We start from the raw sequence: 15,544 nt of genomic DNA, 5'->3' as shown, positions 1-15,544 counted from the left end.
GGAAGGACGAAGAAGAGGTGTGGGAAAACACGTGTCGCTGTGCGACTGGTGGGTCACACAAGACACGCGGTATGGCTGTTGCACGTAAGATTTTCTCGACAATTAATAAAGATGATTGTGGGACACCCTATCAAAATCAAGCCGGACCAAAACTGAGTGTTAATCCTCAACCCATCTCTTAAGTCTTAACCCAACTAACTAGGTCCCACGTGTGTCTCAGCTCTAACGGATTGAAATATAACGCACTCGAGATAAAAAGTCATTATTGCCCCCACAATCCATTTCATTTACTGATACGTATTTCGACGTATCAGTCTATCGGACGCGTATCGGGCTGTTTCCTGTCGTATATGGCCGTATCCGATAACATATTCTTAACCTACAAGGCACCGGCTAAGCAATCGTATGGCCGGAAATGGAGGAAACTACCAATATACGCCAGTGGCGGAGGGAGAAAAATTTACCTGTGGGGGCAAAAAAAAATTACCAAACACTTATTGATTAATTGTGGTCAAAATGAATACTTTTTTACTTTAATATGTGGCTATAGTTCTGCCAGAACATCATAGGTTCTCTAACTTTGGGTTAAGGAGGTAAAATCATCGGGCTGCAAAGGCTGAGATATTTTCTTCAAATACCAAACAGTGGAGTTTCACCACTTTTTTCAACTAATTGTATGTTCTTGTGAGGCACAAATGCATTATGTGGGTATTTGTTGATATTCTACTAGGGGCACGGGCCCCCACTGGTCCTCAGCTGGCTCCGCCATTGATATACGTTTTGATACGCGTCTGATATGTCTGGATACATATCCATAAATAAATTTGATCGTGGGGGCATTAATTCCTTTTCACAGTGTTACCTGAACTTTTTTATTTTTTATTTTTATTTTTTATTGAATGATTTTACCTGACTTTTCAATTTACTTTGCAGAAGAAAATTATGGTTTACCTGCAACACATAAGAACCTTGAAGATCAGCTAGATGAAGAGAGGCCATGTTGTGACGAAACACACCGCCGCCGGAGAGATTCAACTCCGAAACCAAGCACACACTGCGCATCCTTATGAAAAATCAGTTTCCATTTAGGCTGGGCATTTTGCTTCTTCAAAGATTAGCTGCCTAAGAGTTCATAGTACATCCACCATTTACAACATTTGCTGTCTGTTTAGTTTAGGTGCAGAGATATCAGGATTCAAAAACAGAATCATCCCCACGAGAGTTCCATCTCTGCTCGAGTAAAATTTTGATAGAAATAACATATTTCTCTCTTACAAGGCCTTAGGCCAAGCAACAGCAACACCGCCAATGATACGGCGGTAAAACACTCGATTCAAAATCCAGGCCGGCCATTGCTCAGAGGAGGAGAAGAAATCATCAGAAAATAGAAGATAATAAAAACAGAGGTTCACATTAATAAAATTAATAAACTCATGTTCTGTTCCAAAAAGAATATACAAGTCAAAATGATGGCTTGAACCCCTTGGGGACTTAAGAGTTAGAGATCGATCATCAAGAAGACAGAATATTAACAGCTTCATCTGCAAGTGTGCACAGTTTCATCTGGTCAAGTGATTATCCTCAATTCAATCTCACATGTCTTGGAGCCCCTTGGGAACTTTGAAAATTTCGACCTTAAGGCAGTCGGAGACTGTGACTTCATCTCTTTGTTTTCACTGAAGGGAGTATGAATAGTCACCCTATTCAAAGCCTGGCCATGCTTCACCAAGTACTTCGCGACTTCCATGTCATTTGGACACCCCTTGAGATCCCCTAGGCAAATAGTCTTGAGGTGTGAAATCAAACAAACAGGCACAGACTCTGGTGCATCCAATCCATGTTCAAGCTCATCCACATCGACATCATCAAGATAGTTGTTCTCCTAGAAATGATTGAAAATGAGCCAATTAAATTGAAATCTTTCTAAATTATACATGGCAAATAGGGGTGATCTATGCATAGTCATTCCAGGTCCACCACCACTTTTTTCTTCGTAACGAGGGAGAGATAGAATGGAGTTCGTGTAAGGGTAGTTCCGGATGACCGGATATACTTACATTGGCATACATCTGTTCCTTATTCGGTAATATCTTCAGATGTTCCAAATGTGGTGATATCTTGAGCACAGTTGCCAGTGATTGCAAACAGCGACACGTACGAAGCTGTAGCTCCAAGTAGTTCAAATTATTAAATGTAGGCAGAAGATGTTGATGTCCAATGTCAAGGGCCTATATATACGATGAAGTAAATAGGTCAATCAACAAATAGCCACACTAAATAGTTCCTTATCATCATATAGGTCACATTCAATTGAGAAATTCCAGCACATAGACAAAAAGGTGGTCAACCACTGCGTGAACAAGTTGCATACTTACCGCCAAAAGTGGAGCTCCAACTGTCAGGTACTTGGCATCACAAATTCCTGTGAAAATCTGACATATGCGATCAGCTAGGCCAAGGAAACAATCATTGTTCTCAAGCTCTTCCAGATCAAAGAAATCTATATTGGCTTTGCGTAGACATTTGGTGTTCTTCAAAGAAAAGCTCACTAGAGCATCAAAGCAGATATCTAACTCTTCAAGATTTGGAGCATCAACATTAATGAAAATTTGGCACACATAATTTACAAAGTCATTAGCAGCAAAATTCATAGCATACTTATGGACAATTAGCTCAATTTGTAGTCTCTTTAGTTAGGCTGCAGATATATCAAGATTGAAAGATGTTGCGTCTTCAAGCTCTCCATCTATAATCAGATCTTCAAGCACAGGGAAACATCGAGAAAAGAGCTTCCCCATTGAGTCAGAATCAGGATATAGAACTGTAACATGAAGGAACTTGAGGCTCGGAAAACAATTTGAACTTGGAGCCATGACACTAATATTTTTGCGCAGCCATAGCTTCAAACAGACCAATGTGTTGCACATGAACAACCTTTTGGGGATCTCAAAATGTGGATGTGTAGGTGTGCCGACAGTAAGAACAAGCTCCACAACATTACGCCTAATGGCAGTGGAAATCCATGCATAAAGAAGAGAAACATCATGCATCAATGTAGCTACAAGGCAGAGTCTATGAATGTCTCCAGGGCAGCGAAACAAAAGCACATGATTCACTAACTGTGCAAACCAATCAGGATCATATCTAGGTTGTGAGTCTTGTGACAAGGTACGATCTACATAGTCTAGGTGATATTCTTGTTCATCCAAATCTAGAATGGGAACAGAAGCTCACACATTCTTCCATCTATGAGATAAAACACTGGTCTTTACAGCCTCTCTAGTTAAAAGAAAGGATAGAACGTGGCCAAGAAGAGCATCTGGCAACCCACTGATCCTATCTTCAATTCTTCTTTTGTGATGCACTAAACTTGAAGCCATTTATGAATGTGAACTTCTCTGGTAAAAACCCAATTGCAACAATGTGAATTCTGTGGCTTAACTTGAGAAAAATAATGATCTTTGGATGACTACCCCCAGTCCCCCACCATCAAACTGGAGACACGGATTTTCACACCTAGGAAACAATTCAACACAAATTCCTCAGAAAATCTATCACCATTGTAAAGAACATAACTTTTTTCTTAAAATTCGTATTTAGTTAAATCCCCATAATTTTCTAAAAGTTGATTACTTTAACAAAAACTCCTAAGAATTAAGTTCATGAATCCTAGATATACAAAAGAGTAAAGAACCAAAAAAGGCTTCGCAAGTACCTGAACAAATGGACCCATTTCTGGCTTCAGTGCTTTGAACTGGTTTGCCGTGTTTGGTTGCTCAGAAACAAAGAAATACAAAGGAAGAAGAAACTTCAGGTGTGTGATAAGTGAGAGCGTGAGAGTATGATTCATTGATTCCTCTTTCTGCTGCTTATTAAGTTGGACTCTGGGCCTACGCAGGTTGGTAGTCTGTCTTAAAAATAAAATAAAATAAAAAAATAAAAAAAAGAGGCTGTTGAAGCCATTTTTTACCATGTGAAACCACTGAGTGAAATAAAATGTGGCCGGCCATTTTTTCCCATGTGAAACCACTCTGAAATAAAATGTAACTGCGATGATCATATTTCAGTCTCATTGCTTACAAGTTGCATTCTCTATATGATAGCTCACCAAGAAATCGAACCTCCAAGATCGTGACCATCAGTTCATAATTTACAGAACTAGTATTAGCATCTGATTTTGATGCAGAGATTCCTCTAAGCAGAATCGTACCGAGTTCCCCCAAATGTTCCTTCCTATCCATAGTAGAGTCCTCAAGTACAGGTTACAAATTGTGATCCAAGTCCCAGACTTTCCTTTCAAGCTGAAGAAACACATCAAGTCACATACATTAGGCGATGTAACTATGGAAACTCCTCAGAGATTAGGTGGTAAAATACCATAGGAGTGTAAAAACAAACAAAAAACCATAAAAGAAGAAACGAAATATAGGAATGTTGTAGCGTAGAGCTTGTAGAATGAGCTAATCTCACAGCTGATAAAGTAGTATGGGATTCACATGCAAAATCAATTGGTAATGAGTGAAGTGAGCCAAACCCTTATAAATCATAGGCAAGGTCTTATATTTCTTATGTGAGATTGTTATCTCAACACACCCCTGCACATATGGCAAATTTTCAAGCATAACATGTTGACAACATTAAGGATGACGTGGACTTCGTGTGACCACACGTGGACATGAGTAACCTGGCTCTGATACCATGATAAAGTAGTCTGGGGTTCATATCCAAAACTAATTGGCAATGGGTGGAATGGGCCAAACCCTTATAAACCATAGACAAAATCTCATATTCCCGATGTGGGATTGTTGTCTCAACAACAACAACTCTTGTACCTAAATAAAAAGGAGTGAAATTAGTATTACCTGAGTTCTAATTAGAGGTGGCGAAGGCGTCGTAGACCAAGAGGCCTACTGGTCATCCTTCTCGGCGTGGGAAATTTAGCGCATTGGAGATGAAATGTCATTATCATATGTGTATCGGGCCGTTTCCCGTTGTATCCGGCCATATCCGATAACATATTCTTAACCTACAAAGCATCGGCTACGCGTTGGTATGGCCGAAAACAGTGAAAATGGCGAATATAAGCTCTGATACGTCCGGATATGTATACGTAAATAAATCTGATCGTGGGGGCATTAATAACTTTTCAAGATTTCACCTGACTTTTCAATTTTCTTCTTATGGTTTACGTGCAACACATAAGGACCGCAAAGATCAGCTAGAAGAAGAGAGGCCACGTTCTGATGAAGCACACTGCTGCCAGAGAAGTTCAAATCCGAAACTAAAAACTGCTCTAAGCAGAGCTTGGCCTTCGCCGCCGCATTGAGGTTTTGAATACCCGACACAGATCGTCGGAGGAAATTGGGAGTGGCTCAGAAGGGTAAGGGTTTGGACGAGAATGGGCAACAGGTGGGTGAGTCACGACGGATGATTTCGGCTGTCACAACGACGCTTCCTCCTCTTCGTCGAAAGAGTAGCTCAGTCGGAGTCGTCTTCTTATCATCTTTTGGTTGTGCTCAAATTTATGGATTTTGGTAGTTTTTGAACTTTTGGGCGGTAAAAGTGGTTTGGCCCAGCCCGAATAACACCGACTTGGCCCAATCCTTGGTGACCAATTAGAACATGTAAATCCTTGAAATTATTTGTACAACAATTTCTACTCTCCAGCTTCATTAAAACAGAAAAAACAAACAAACAATTTCTACTCTCCAGCTTCATTAAAACAGAAAAAACAAACAAACAATTTCTACTCTACTCTCCAGTCCATTGGCAAGAACTAGAAATCCGGGAGAGGTGTACAAAAGCTGTTCGTAAGATGCCCCTATGCAACATTGCAACACATTGCTACTCTACTCTAGTCTATGTTTCTTTCTCTCCTCTACTTTAGATGTTGACATACTCTTGGACACATTTTTAAGATTTGAGAGAAGGATGATCCCTCCATCTAGGTACGCCAGAGTTTATCGTCTTTTGTATGACGTCAATTCGCTCTGCTAGCAGAGAATCTTCTTCTTCTTTGGTTTCTGCATATTCATTCTCCATAAGCAGCTCTATTTCTTCGACATTCTTCATTTTGCAGTGCAACTTCTTCATCTACAGTCATGCCAAAGAAAACAGCAGGATTAGGTTGTTATTCATCAGAGATGGCTAGAATTGCAACAGATAGCAAGAGAAAAGGGATGGCTAGCAACCACTTGAGCACAAAGAGCATCAATAGGACAGACAACCAGGAATAAAGTAAGATGAAAATCACCCACCTGTGTCCCTATTATGGTTGCCAAAAGATGTTCAATCTCTCTATCCTCCTGATCCACCAGCAATTTTGCACGAGCAGCAGCTGCTCCAAGACCTGTTGCGATGGCAGCTCTAATTTGTAAAGTTGGAGGTATGCCATCTTTTTTCTCAAATGCAACATGGCTTGCTGTAATAGAAAGGAGGACTGAGATTATAGTGAACAATATGTAAGCAATGAATAGCCATGTATTATAAAACTAGTATGGAAACCAACAACCACATAAATCACTAAATCTCAGTTCAACTCAGCCATATATAAGAAATCATATGTATTAGTTGGCTTCACTGCTTATACCTGATTCAGTTGGCTTCTCCTTCATCTCTGAATCTTCAAGTTGAAGGACTCTAAAAACAGAAAAGAAACAAGACAAAATTAGGACTTCGATGTCAACATAATACAATAACGAGCAGACTCTGATCTAGAGCATCAATTGGAAAAGCATATAAGTAGATGGATAACCTCTCTGTCTCACAGTTTATAGCGGGAGACTGCAAGCCATTAGTAACAGAATCATCTTCAGCATTAAATATCTCCTTTGAACATGAGGTTTCCTCACAAAGTATAGTAACAGCAGCCTCAGCTGCAGCAGCTGTAATATGTGGACCAACCAAGGTTGATAAGGCTGATACCTAATAAGCAAAAGCAGCAAAGGTTTACCATGATCATTCAGATGACTGAGAGGGATATACGTAAGAAAAAATTATCAAAATTATATCAACTTTATTCATAGTCAGCCAGTCAGGTATGAGAATATACAATGGTACACAAGCATACAACTTTACAGAAGAGAGAACAACATAAAAAAGAATAAAAAATAAAAATTCACTCTTGATATTGTTAGCTCATTTTGTGCTTGGTATTTTTACTATTTTCCACCCAAAACATGTCACACCATTTCAGCCTTTATTAGTATTGTATCTAGTACTGAACCAGTATGTCTCAAAAATAGTTTGCCAACCAGTCATGGTATGTACCTGTGTAATCAGTGAACTACTAGAATCCGAAAGGGAAGTAACACATTGTTTTTTCAAAGGGGGGCCTTGGTTTGCAGTATCTCCATTCTGCTCACTGTCATTTGCCTGCTCATGACTCTTTGTTTTGATAGCCTCTTGACACTCTGACAAAGATAACTGACCTTGTTTTGAACCGCTCAAGTTGCCACTGTGCTTACCTTTTCTGTGACCTGAACCCAACGGAACCTCCCCAAAAGGCAGATCAATAAGCTTCGCAATACAATCAACTTTGGTCTTGGTCTGAACATTTTGAGCAACACGATCCCAATCATCTCCATATTTCACAACAGATTCTAAAAGAAGTAAAGTTTCTGCTTCAGTCCACTCAACTCCAGTATTACCACTCTTTTCAACTGGCTCATTGTACTTGAAATCTTCCTTCAATTTGTTCTCCCCATAGTTTCCATTTTCAAAGCACTTTGTGCAAAGTAGAAAATCACCCTGCCAATACAAGAATCATAGCAGATGCATAACTTAATAAGCTTCAGGACAGAAAACTACAAACAAATTTATTCAGGATGAACTTAAAAGGCCATGAAAATACCTCGTTATACTTGTAGTGTCCAGAATCACAATGTCCGCCACAATTATTACAAACCAACCTCTCTTTCTTCAAATCACCAAAAACATTCGAGTACGACACCAATGGAGGCAACGCAATTCTACTTGCACTTCCACTCCCACTCTCCCTTTCCAAAGGTGTTGCCGAAAGGGGCTTAGAATCACTTGGATTTGCAGCCACTCGGACTGCACTTGGGACTCCTTCCTCAACCTTAACCGTAATCCTGGCCTCACCAAAACCATCATTGCGCCCCAAAGTTGCACCAAAATTAATCAACCCCCATTTTTCCAAGAAATTAAAGACCTTGTGCAGCAAAGTAACATCACCCACAAGCGACTTCCGAATCTCGGTGAATGTGAGCTTTCTAGCAGGGTCTTCTCTATACTTGTTAATAATAAAATCCCTATACTCTTTGTACACCTTTGGTGTTCTTGATATAGACCTCCCATCAAAAAACTCCTTCAAACCTTTTTTCTCAGTTTCATGAATCTCATCCCACAAAAACCAGCCTGACAACAACAAAAAGTTTCACAATTCAAAACTAGGATCCTAATATGCATCAATTACAACATTCTTGATTCCCCAGAAAATAAAAATGCAGACTTTATTGTTCTGAGGTTTAGGGTCAGCTAATTAGAAGTGTGATTTCGTTTCCATGAGCAATTAGGGTTTTGGAATTAGAGTTAGTGTTAGGGTTTAAAGAGAGAAGAGAGAAGGGAGGACTTACTAGTGTGGCTTGGGATGGTGTAGAGGTCGAGCTCTGGTTCGTCGGGTCGGAGCTGCTTTGAACCCGGGTCATGTTCCATCTCGGATCAGGTAAGTGAGTTTGGGTCTCACGCTCTCTCTCTCTTTGCTCTAGAGATTCGACTACCTTAATCCAGCGACTCGGCAAAGGCTTTTGATTCAATCACAGACCAATCAGATTCTGCCGCGGTGGTCTGTGATGTGTGGGTTAGTTTACTTGTTTAGCAGGGACTGCATGCGAGTTTCACGTGACAACTGAGGCATATTGAATATTATTTTTGAATATAAAAATTGATTTCCTTTTATATAATTTATTAAAAAATAAAAAACACGACAAAACCACAACCAAGTTCATAATTTTCTTGTATGCGAGTTTGACGCTGTCTCTAATAAAATCAAAGTTTTCATATACATATGTTAAATATTGGAGAATACAAGAGTATTGGTATGTGCAATATGTTTGTCGATTTGGCTGACATTTGTATTTTCATTACATTATCTCAAAAAAAATGAAAATTGAGAATGAATAGTGTTGATAGCAAGTAACATTGTACGCTTAATCACTTATGGTCTCTTATTTGATGTAACAAGTGAATTTTGATCACCTACATATTAATATGCGTTTATCAGTGACGTTGCTTTGTGTTATGAGTAGAGGTAGTGGACAAGTTTATCGCAACACTGTAATGTTAGTTATGACTTACAATTTCGTCATCACGACATGCATTCTTAAAATAAACCACAATCACTAGTCTTTCATGCCCCAAACAATCACTTATCAAATTTTACGCCCATGTTATTTTTTTAATCCAAAAACAAATATCTAATATCACAATACGACCTCACGACTAACATCTAGATGAACCATCCACAATTTTCCACAATATGTCTTGTAGCACTGTAACAACTAACAACAACTCAATAGCATGTATTCATGTTAACGTATTATGCAGTTAGGTGAACCAAAAAGGAATCGAACCAAACAGAACATATGTCGATACAACAACAACAAAATTACAAATTCGGATAACATAGTTTAATCATTTACATCTAATAACATAAGCTTTCATTTGTAAGTAAGAAAATCTAAATTCCGCAAAAAAAAAAAAAAAAAAATTCAACAGTAAATACAAAAAAAAAAGAAAAACAGGTGGCGACATCAGAGAGCTAGTGCAGTACATTGGTGCCTTCTGTGCCGTCGGAAATGTTTTGGTGGTTTGCCGTGAGAATTGTAGTAGCACAGAGAGAGAGTGGCTAGCTAGTAGGTAGGTAGTAATAGTAGTAAAAGACAGACATATAAGAAAGAAATCAGACACAGAAGAGCGCGCTCTCAAAATTTCATAGCCAAAATTTTGAAACCCCCACACCAAACCCTCCCTCCCTTTTATATTCACACCCCGCCCGAATCCACCCCCAAAAAATCAAAACCCTCAATTTCAATTCCCCCCAAATTCCCAAATCTCAATTCCCCAATTCCTTTTTCTTTCCCATCTCGATTGGCTCCCAGATCACTCGCTTCTCTCCCTTCCTAGCTAAAAAACGCTCTGTGATTTCTAGGGTTTCCACAAATCTAGGGTTTCCGCAATTCTCTCTCAAAGTCCCGATCTTGATTCGATTGCTCTGTACCCATGGCGTCCGAAGACCTAGAGGAGAAGAAGCCGGAAGAGGAAGCTCCGGTCGAGGACAAACAGGAGGAGGCTGAAGCTTATGAGGATGCGAAAGAGGAGGTCGGAGAGGACGAAGAGAAGGAGGATCTGCTGGAAGTTGAAGAGAAGGCGACGGAGAACGAGGGAGAGGTAGGTGAAGAAGGTGAAGAGACTACTCCCAAGAAAGGTAAGAGAACTCGGAAAACTAGCAAGACTCCGGTTGTGAAGAAGGCGAAGAAGGAAGGCGAGGAGAAGGAGCCGGTGACTCCGGTGAGTGAGAGGCCGACCAGGGAGAGGAAGGTAGTTGAGCGCTACTCGGCTCCGGAGAGTGGGAGGTCTTCGGCGACGAAGCCAGTGAACATTGAGAAGGTATTGTGGTGGAAATTGAGAGTGTTTTAGTTTATTTGTTGTTGTTGTTTACAGTTGAGGGTGTTGTTAGTTACATTTGTGATTTACATTGTGATTGGTTTGTTTGATTGCAGGGTCCTGGGACGCAGCTTAAGGATATTCCTAACGGTATGTTCTCTAAAGCTTTGGAATTATTGGTTGTGCTGTTGGTATTATGTAATTGTTCCCAATGTTTGATATGCTGGTTTGGTGTGGAACCGGATCTGAGTGATACTTGATGTTATTTGCTGTCGGTCGAGTCTCTATGTTCGCCTTAATTGCTTGGTGAGCTTATGTTTTTGGTGCTGATTTGGTTTTGGTAGTGTTAGTGGGTCAGAGGTTCTTTTAGAGGATCTGAAACTTAGACATTAGGTCATTTTATGCTCTACCTGGGGACATGTGAAAATAAGATGATGGTCCTGTTGTTGTAGTGATGTTGCCTTGAACTTCCCACTCCATTGAAGACATGTGAGACTTCTTAAAATTGACATTTAGCAGTCCTAAATCTCAATGGACTGCTGAAATACATGGTTCTTCCAATTGTAAAACCACTGATAAGAAGATTTCCTTACTACCAGACTTTTCATTTGTTTGGTATTTCACTGGATGATTATGGACAAGCTCAGTGGTGTGAAGGAAAATTAGTATTTTTTTTTTATCATTTTGATTTGTTTGCAATGATAGGGATTTATTTAGCTGGTACTGGTGCCATCAGAGTAGAAGCTTGAGTTTTTGTTTCCATTGGCCGAGTGTTGTCGCTAAATTTAAACAACCATGAAATGAAATATAAGCTTTGATTGAGGATAGTCCATTCTTTTTGTTATTTAGCTCCCTTGCGTATCCTGAATAAGAACTGTAAATAAGTTGGAAGACTATGAATTTGCACCAGGTTCTCCTTGGCTCAGTCTAATTACAGCTGCCATCTACCCATCACACATTTTGGAACAGTGCACTTGATTTTATAGCCATAGATCAGTGTAGTTTATAATTTATGTGAATAGCATTTAATAGCAGTTGTGTTATATCAAGGGTTATATGTTAATTGTATATCTGCCTAGTTGAGTTGAATACATGTGTATTGGGATCTAACTTCCATTGTTTAGTTGCAGATTATCTCATTACTTTAAGTTAACATGGCTTTCATGGTTATACTTGTTAGCTTCATCTCATACAAATTTCCTATTTGTGGGATGGAAAGTTTTAGGTTTTATTATGTGCTGATTACCAAGTTTATAACAGCATCTTTGTGTCTTGTCTTAAAATCTGAACTGTTCCAGTGGCTTTCAAGTTATCAAAGAGAAAACTGGATGACAACCTGCAAATACTGCACACAATTCTTTTTGGGAAGAAAGCAAAGGTGAGTTTGTGTTTTGGTGTTGTGATTCAAGGGAATTTGCTTTGCATATCAATGTATATCTGTCTTAACTGTTGATGTTCTTGTGCAGTCTTACAGTTTAAAGAGAAACATCCTCCAGTTTTCAGGTTATGTGTGGGCTGAGAATGAGGTAATATATGTTCTGTACTCTGTCACTCCTTGTATCTCCCTCTTTTACACTACCATTCTAACTGCTACCTTTCTTTGGTCACTTTTGCTTTTTCATACATTGCCATATTGTGCATTCCCTGTTACACATATATTAGTAAAGGACACTATGAATTCATTCTTACTTTTCTGTTTGCAGCAAGAAAAACAGAGAACAAGGGTAAAGGAGAAGCTTGATAAGTGTGTTAAAGAAAAGTTAGTGGATTTTTGTGACGTGCTTAACATTCAAATCAATAAAGCCGGCACAAAGAAGGTAAGTAGTTAAAGGAATACATATTTTATGTTTATTTCGAATCACTTATTGACCCCTTGTCTTACGAGTCACACTTTACAGGAAGAACTTTCTGCAAAATTATTGGAGTTTTTGGAATCGCCACATGCTACAACTGATGTTCTGCTCGCTGAAAAGGAACAGGTTCTTTCTTATCAGTTTAACTTCATATATTTATTTGCTGCATGTTGAATTGTCCTGAGTGACTTTTGTTAACCCATCTTTCTTATCTGAATTTTAGAAAGGACAAAAGCGAAAGAAGAAGGTTACACCAAGTAAGAATGCAGGTTCTGGAGAAGGATCACCGGAAACATCAGCCAAGGTGTGTAAGTGTTGATAAACATTTATATTATAAAAGTTAATGAGGTTTGTACTTTCAGTAGGAAAATAATAATTCCTTACTTAGAGTCCATTTTCTGATATGTTGTGACTTGGTTAATTCTTTGCTGTTATACACATAACTTGCTGCTTTGAATGCATACTTATCATGCCTTTGCATGTGTTCATTTCCAAATTTTGTTTCCCAGTAGAGGCCTTGATTGATTTATTTATCATGTGTTCTTTTGTTTTTCGTTTTAGTTAATCCTATTTGTTTGAAAGGGAATGAATTTTACAGTCCCTCTTTACATTCTACATTCTCACTTTAGTTTTCTGATACCTTGTTTCATTAATTTGCCAAAGTTTTCTGGATAAACAAATATAAATTGTAAAATATTATGTAGAATATAGAAATAGATGTTCAAATTTGACACCCTTTCTTGGATGATTGATCTTACATGTTAATTCTTCTCCTAAATCTTTTTTTCTTTTCTTCATTTTTTTTTCTTTGCTAAATTCATTATGACATTGGCAGTGTATTCCTGGGCAATGCACTCATCTTTTGGTAGCATAATGCTTCTGGGTGTGAGAATAATTCATGTGTTCATTCTTGTGGTTAAGAATTTTAGTTTTACTTCTGCCTTTATTTCCTCAGAAACAAAAGGACACACCCAGTGTTGAAAAGAATGAAGAGTCAACCAAGGATGAAGAAGACGAACTTGATGATAATGTTGAACCTTCAGATCCGAAAGATGATCCTCTTGAAGAAGATGATGATGACAAGTTGAATGAAGAAACTGATCATGGGGAGAAATCTGATGAAGATGAAGATGAAGATGAACCAAAGGACCAGGTGGCAAGTCCAAAACGTTCATCAAAAGATGTGAAGGAGGGCTCAAAGGTTAAAACTGGGAAGTCAACACCAGCTAAGAAGAAAACCCCTGCGAAAACTCCTACAGATTCGGAAAAGAAAACTCGTTCTTCAAAAAGAGGTGCAAGTGATGCTGATGGAGCTTCTGGTTCTAAAGCCAAGGGATCTGGGAAAAAACAGAAGACTGAAAAGGAAAGCCCAATAGATAGCAAGGGTAAAACCACTAGCAAGAAACAGTTAAGCAAGTCCCCAGCCAAGGTTCCGGAAAAGGATCAAGGTGATTTGCTTTGTATTTGTCAAGTTCAGTTTCTGTGATTTTGCTCTTAATGAAATTCTAGTTTTTGCTGAACTTTTAGCTCTCTTTTTAATTATCTCTAATCTTTTTATGAACCTAGTGAAAGGCAAAACTAGCAAGAAAGCAAAGGCAGAGCCCACAAAAGAAGATGTGCATGCTGTCATTGTTGACATCCTTAAGGAAGTTGACTTCAATACTGTAAGTAATTATGCCACACTACATTGGATGATTGAAGTTGTTTCAATATTATGATTTAATCTTCTGAATTTACCCGCTGCAGGCAACTTTATCTGATATTCTCAAGCAACTTGGTAGGGCTCATCTGTTGCCTTCTTCTTTTCTCCCTTTTCTTTCTTTCTTTTTATGGGTTTAACTTCATTGAGCTTGCAATTCTATTAGGTACCCACTTTCAAATTGATTTAATGCATAGAAAAGCAGAGGTGAAGGAGATAATTACGGATGTAATTAATAACATGACTGATGAGGAAGAAGAGGATGAAGAACAGGAAGCAGCTGGTGATGATTCAGAGAAAGAGGACCATGATGATGCTTAGTTTTCAGTTGATAGTGGGTCAGTAATATGAACCCTGCGGTGCATTCATCAGGTAGTTCATAACTTAAGAATCGGTGAAAAATGGCTTTGGATGCTTGGGTCCATGTGTTTTGTACCATATTTATTAACCTCTTAGTAGTGTTGAACTGACCTCAAATTCATATGTTAGTTCTGTAATTTTGGTTGCCAAGTTTAAACCCCCTCCTGTAAGAGTTGTTTAGCTGTAATTGTCAACTTGTTTTCGTTAGAAATGAGTAGTAAGTGGGTTTATCATCTTATATTTTTCTTCCTTGTGAATCTGCAACAGTATCAATGAATTATTGTCCTTGTGAATTCTTTGTCAAGTAATAATAAACCCTTTACACCATTGCATGGTGTTGCTGAATGAATCGTACTGGGTTCGATTCCTATTTATCATATACATACATCAGTTGTTCTCATCCTCATTTCAAGTGAATCAATGTGTTATGAGTTCTTGTCAGACAATAAATCTCCTTTACATTGTGTGAATAATATCAAGTCTTGGTTCATATCAGCTAAAACTATACATCAATACTTATCATATAGTTCGAAGTTATAAATTACCTGGGTCCATGTCCCCTTGTATGGTACCATTTTTTTTCCCTGAAGGGTACATGTTCTTAAATATCATTTATGATTAGGTGGATTGTACCATTACGACTTTACTAAAGCCATTCCATACAAATTGTTAACCCTCTGGTATACTTAAAGTTGATTGCAAAGTTTTAGCAAACCCGGTAGAGTTTGTATATAATACTCGTTGGCCATATTTTTATATTGAGTGCGGTTATTGGGACCTTTAAATTTACTCACTATACATCATCATATTTTAAATTATTAAATGACATACATCCTCATACACAATGACTATTAAGGACAATAATTATACAAAAAGAAATATTGTATTTATTCTCTTTAGACTTTCCAATTCAATAATAATTGATTTCATTCTTTATTATTTTCCTTATATATTTTTATTTTCTAATTTCTTTTTATTAAAACATATATATATAGTTTATAAGAGC

General features: G+C 38.3%; 3 protein-coding genes across 3 annotated transcripts; 1 reads left to right on the top strand and 2 right to left on the bottom strand.

The window, feature by feature from the left end:
- Positions 1 to 1,567: 1,567 nt before the first annotated feature.
- LOC101294171 (FBD-associated F-box protein At5g22730-like) lies at positions 1,568 to 2,651 on the bottom strand. The gene is made up of 3 exons (XM_004298501.1): positions 2,376 to 2,651; positions 2,058 to 2,228; positions 1,568 to 1,882 (listed from the first exon to the last, which is right to left on the bottom strand). Exons 1-3 carry the CDS (start codon positions 2,649 to 2,651, stop codon positions 1,568 to 1,570), a joined length of 762 nt encoding a protein of 253 aa, XP_004298549.1.
- A 2,995-nt stretch (positions 2,652 to 5,646) lies between these two features.
- Positions 5,647 to 8,805, bottom strand: LOC101295996 (SWI/SNF complex subunit SWI3A-like). Its single transcript, XM_004297473.1, has 7 exons — positions 8,598 to 8,805; positions 7,853 to 8,379; positions 7,270 to 7,749; positions 6,755 to 6,924; positions 6,590 to 6,639; positions 6,258 to 6,421; positions 5,647 to 6,093 (listed from the first exon to the last, which is right to left on the bottom strand). The coding sequence occupies exons 1-7, from the start codon at positions 8,674 to 8,676 to the stop codon at positions 5,914 to 5,916; spliced, it is 1,650 nt and encodes a 549-aa protein (XP_004297521.1). The 5' UTR covers positions 8,677 to 8,805; the 3' UTR covers positions 5,647 to 5,913.
- A 1,133-nt stretch (positions 8,806 to 9,938) lies between these two features.
- Positions 9,939 to 14,935, top strand: LOC101295707. The gene is made up of 11 exons (XM_004297472.1): positions 9,939 to 10,629; positions 10,743 to 10,776; positions 11,925 to 12,004; positions 12,093 to 12,152; positions 12,330 to 12,443; positions 12,525 to 12,605; positions 12,703 to 12,783; positions 13,435 to 13,927; positions 14,046 to 14,143; positions 14,226 to 14,256; positions 14,345 to 14,935. The coding sequence occupies exons 1-11, from the start codon at positions 10,243 to 10,245 to the stop codon at positions 14,497 to 14,499; spliced, it is 1,614 nt and encodes a 537-aa protein (XP_004297520.1). The 5' UTR covers positions 9,939 to 10,242; the 3' UTR covers positions 14,500 to 14,935.
- The last annotated feature ends 609 nt before the right edge of the window (positions 14,936 to 15,544 follow it).

This window comes from Fragaria vesca, linkage group LG4 (genome assembly GCF_000184155.1).
Source record: "Fragaria vesca subsp. vesca linkage group LG4, FraVesHawaii_1.0, whole genome shotgun sequence".
Classification (NCBI taxonomy): domain Eukaryota; kingdom Viridiplantae; phylum Streptophyta; class Magnoliopsida; order Rosales; family Rosaceae; genus Fragaria; species Fragaria vesca.
The sequence above is the reverse complement of the archived record's forward strand: the minus strand, read 5'-3'. Positions and strand labels throughout refer to the sequence as shown.

Bases quoted from the DNA above. Each gene is read 5' to 3' on its own strand.
- LOC101295707 (XM_004297472.1), top strand. From the start codon at position 10,243: ATGGCGTCCGAAGACCTAGAGGAGAAGAAGCCGGAAGAGGAAGCTCCG. The intron at 12,606-12,702 runs GTTCTTTCTTAT...TCTGAATTTTAG, and splicing joins TGCTCGCTGAAAAGGAACAG to AAAGGACAAAAGCGAAAGAA. The intron at 12,784-13,434 runs GTGTGTAAGTGT...TTATTTCCTCAG, and splicing joins CACCGGAAACATCAGCCAAG to AAACAAAAGGACACACCCAG.
- LOC101294171 (XM_004298501.1), bottom strand. From the start codon at position 2,651: ATGAATTTTGCTGCTAATGACTTTGTAAATTATGTGTGCCAAATTTTC. The intron at 2,229-2,375 runs GTAAGTATGCAA...TCGTATATATAG, and splicing joins TTGGAGCTCCACTTTTGGCG to GCCCTTGACATTGGACATCA. The intron at 1,883-2,057 runs GTAAGTATATCC...AATCATTTCTAG, and splicing joins AGGAACAGATGTATGCCAAT to GAGAACAACTATCTTGATGA.
- LOC101295996 (XM_004297473.1), bottom strand. From the start codon at position 8,676: ATGGAACATGACCCGGGTTCAAAGCAGCTCCGACCCGACGAACCAGAG. The intron at 6,640-6,754 runs GTTATCCATCTA...TTCTGTTTTTAG, and splicing joins ATAAACTGTGAGACAGAGAG to AGTCCTTCAACTTGAAGATT. The intron at 6,094-6,257 runs GTGGGTGATTTT...GCATGACTGTAG, and splicing joins CAACCATAATAGGGACACAG to ATGAAGAAGTTGCACTGCAA.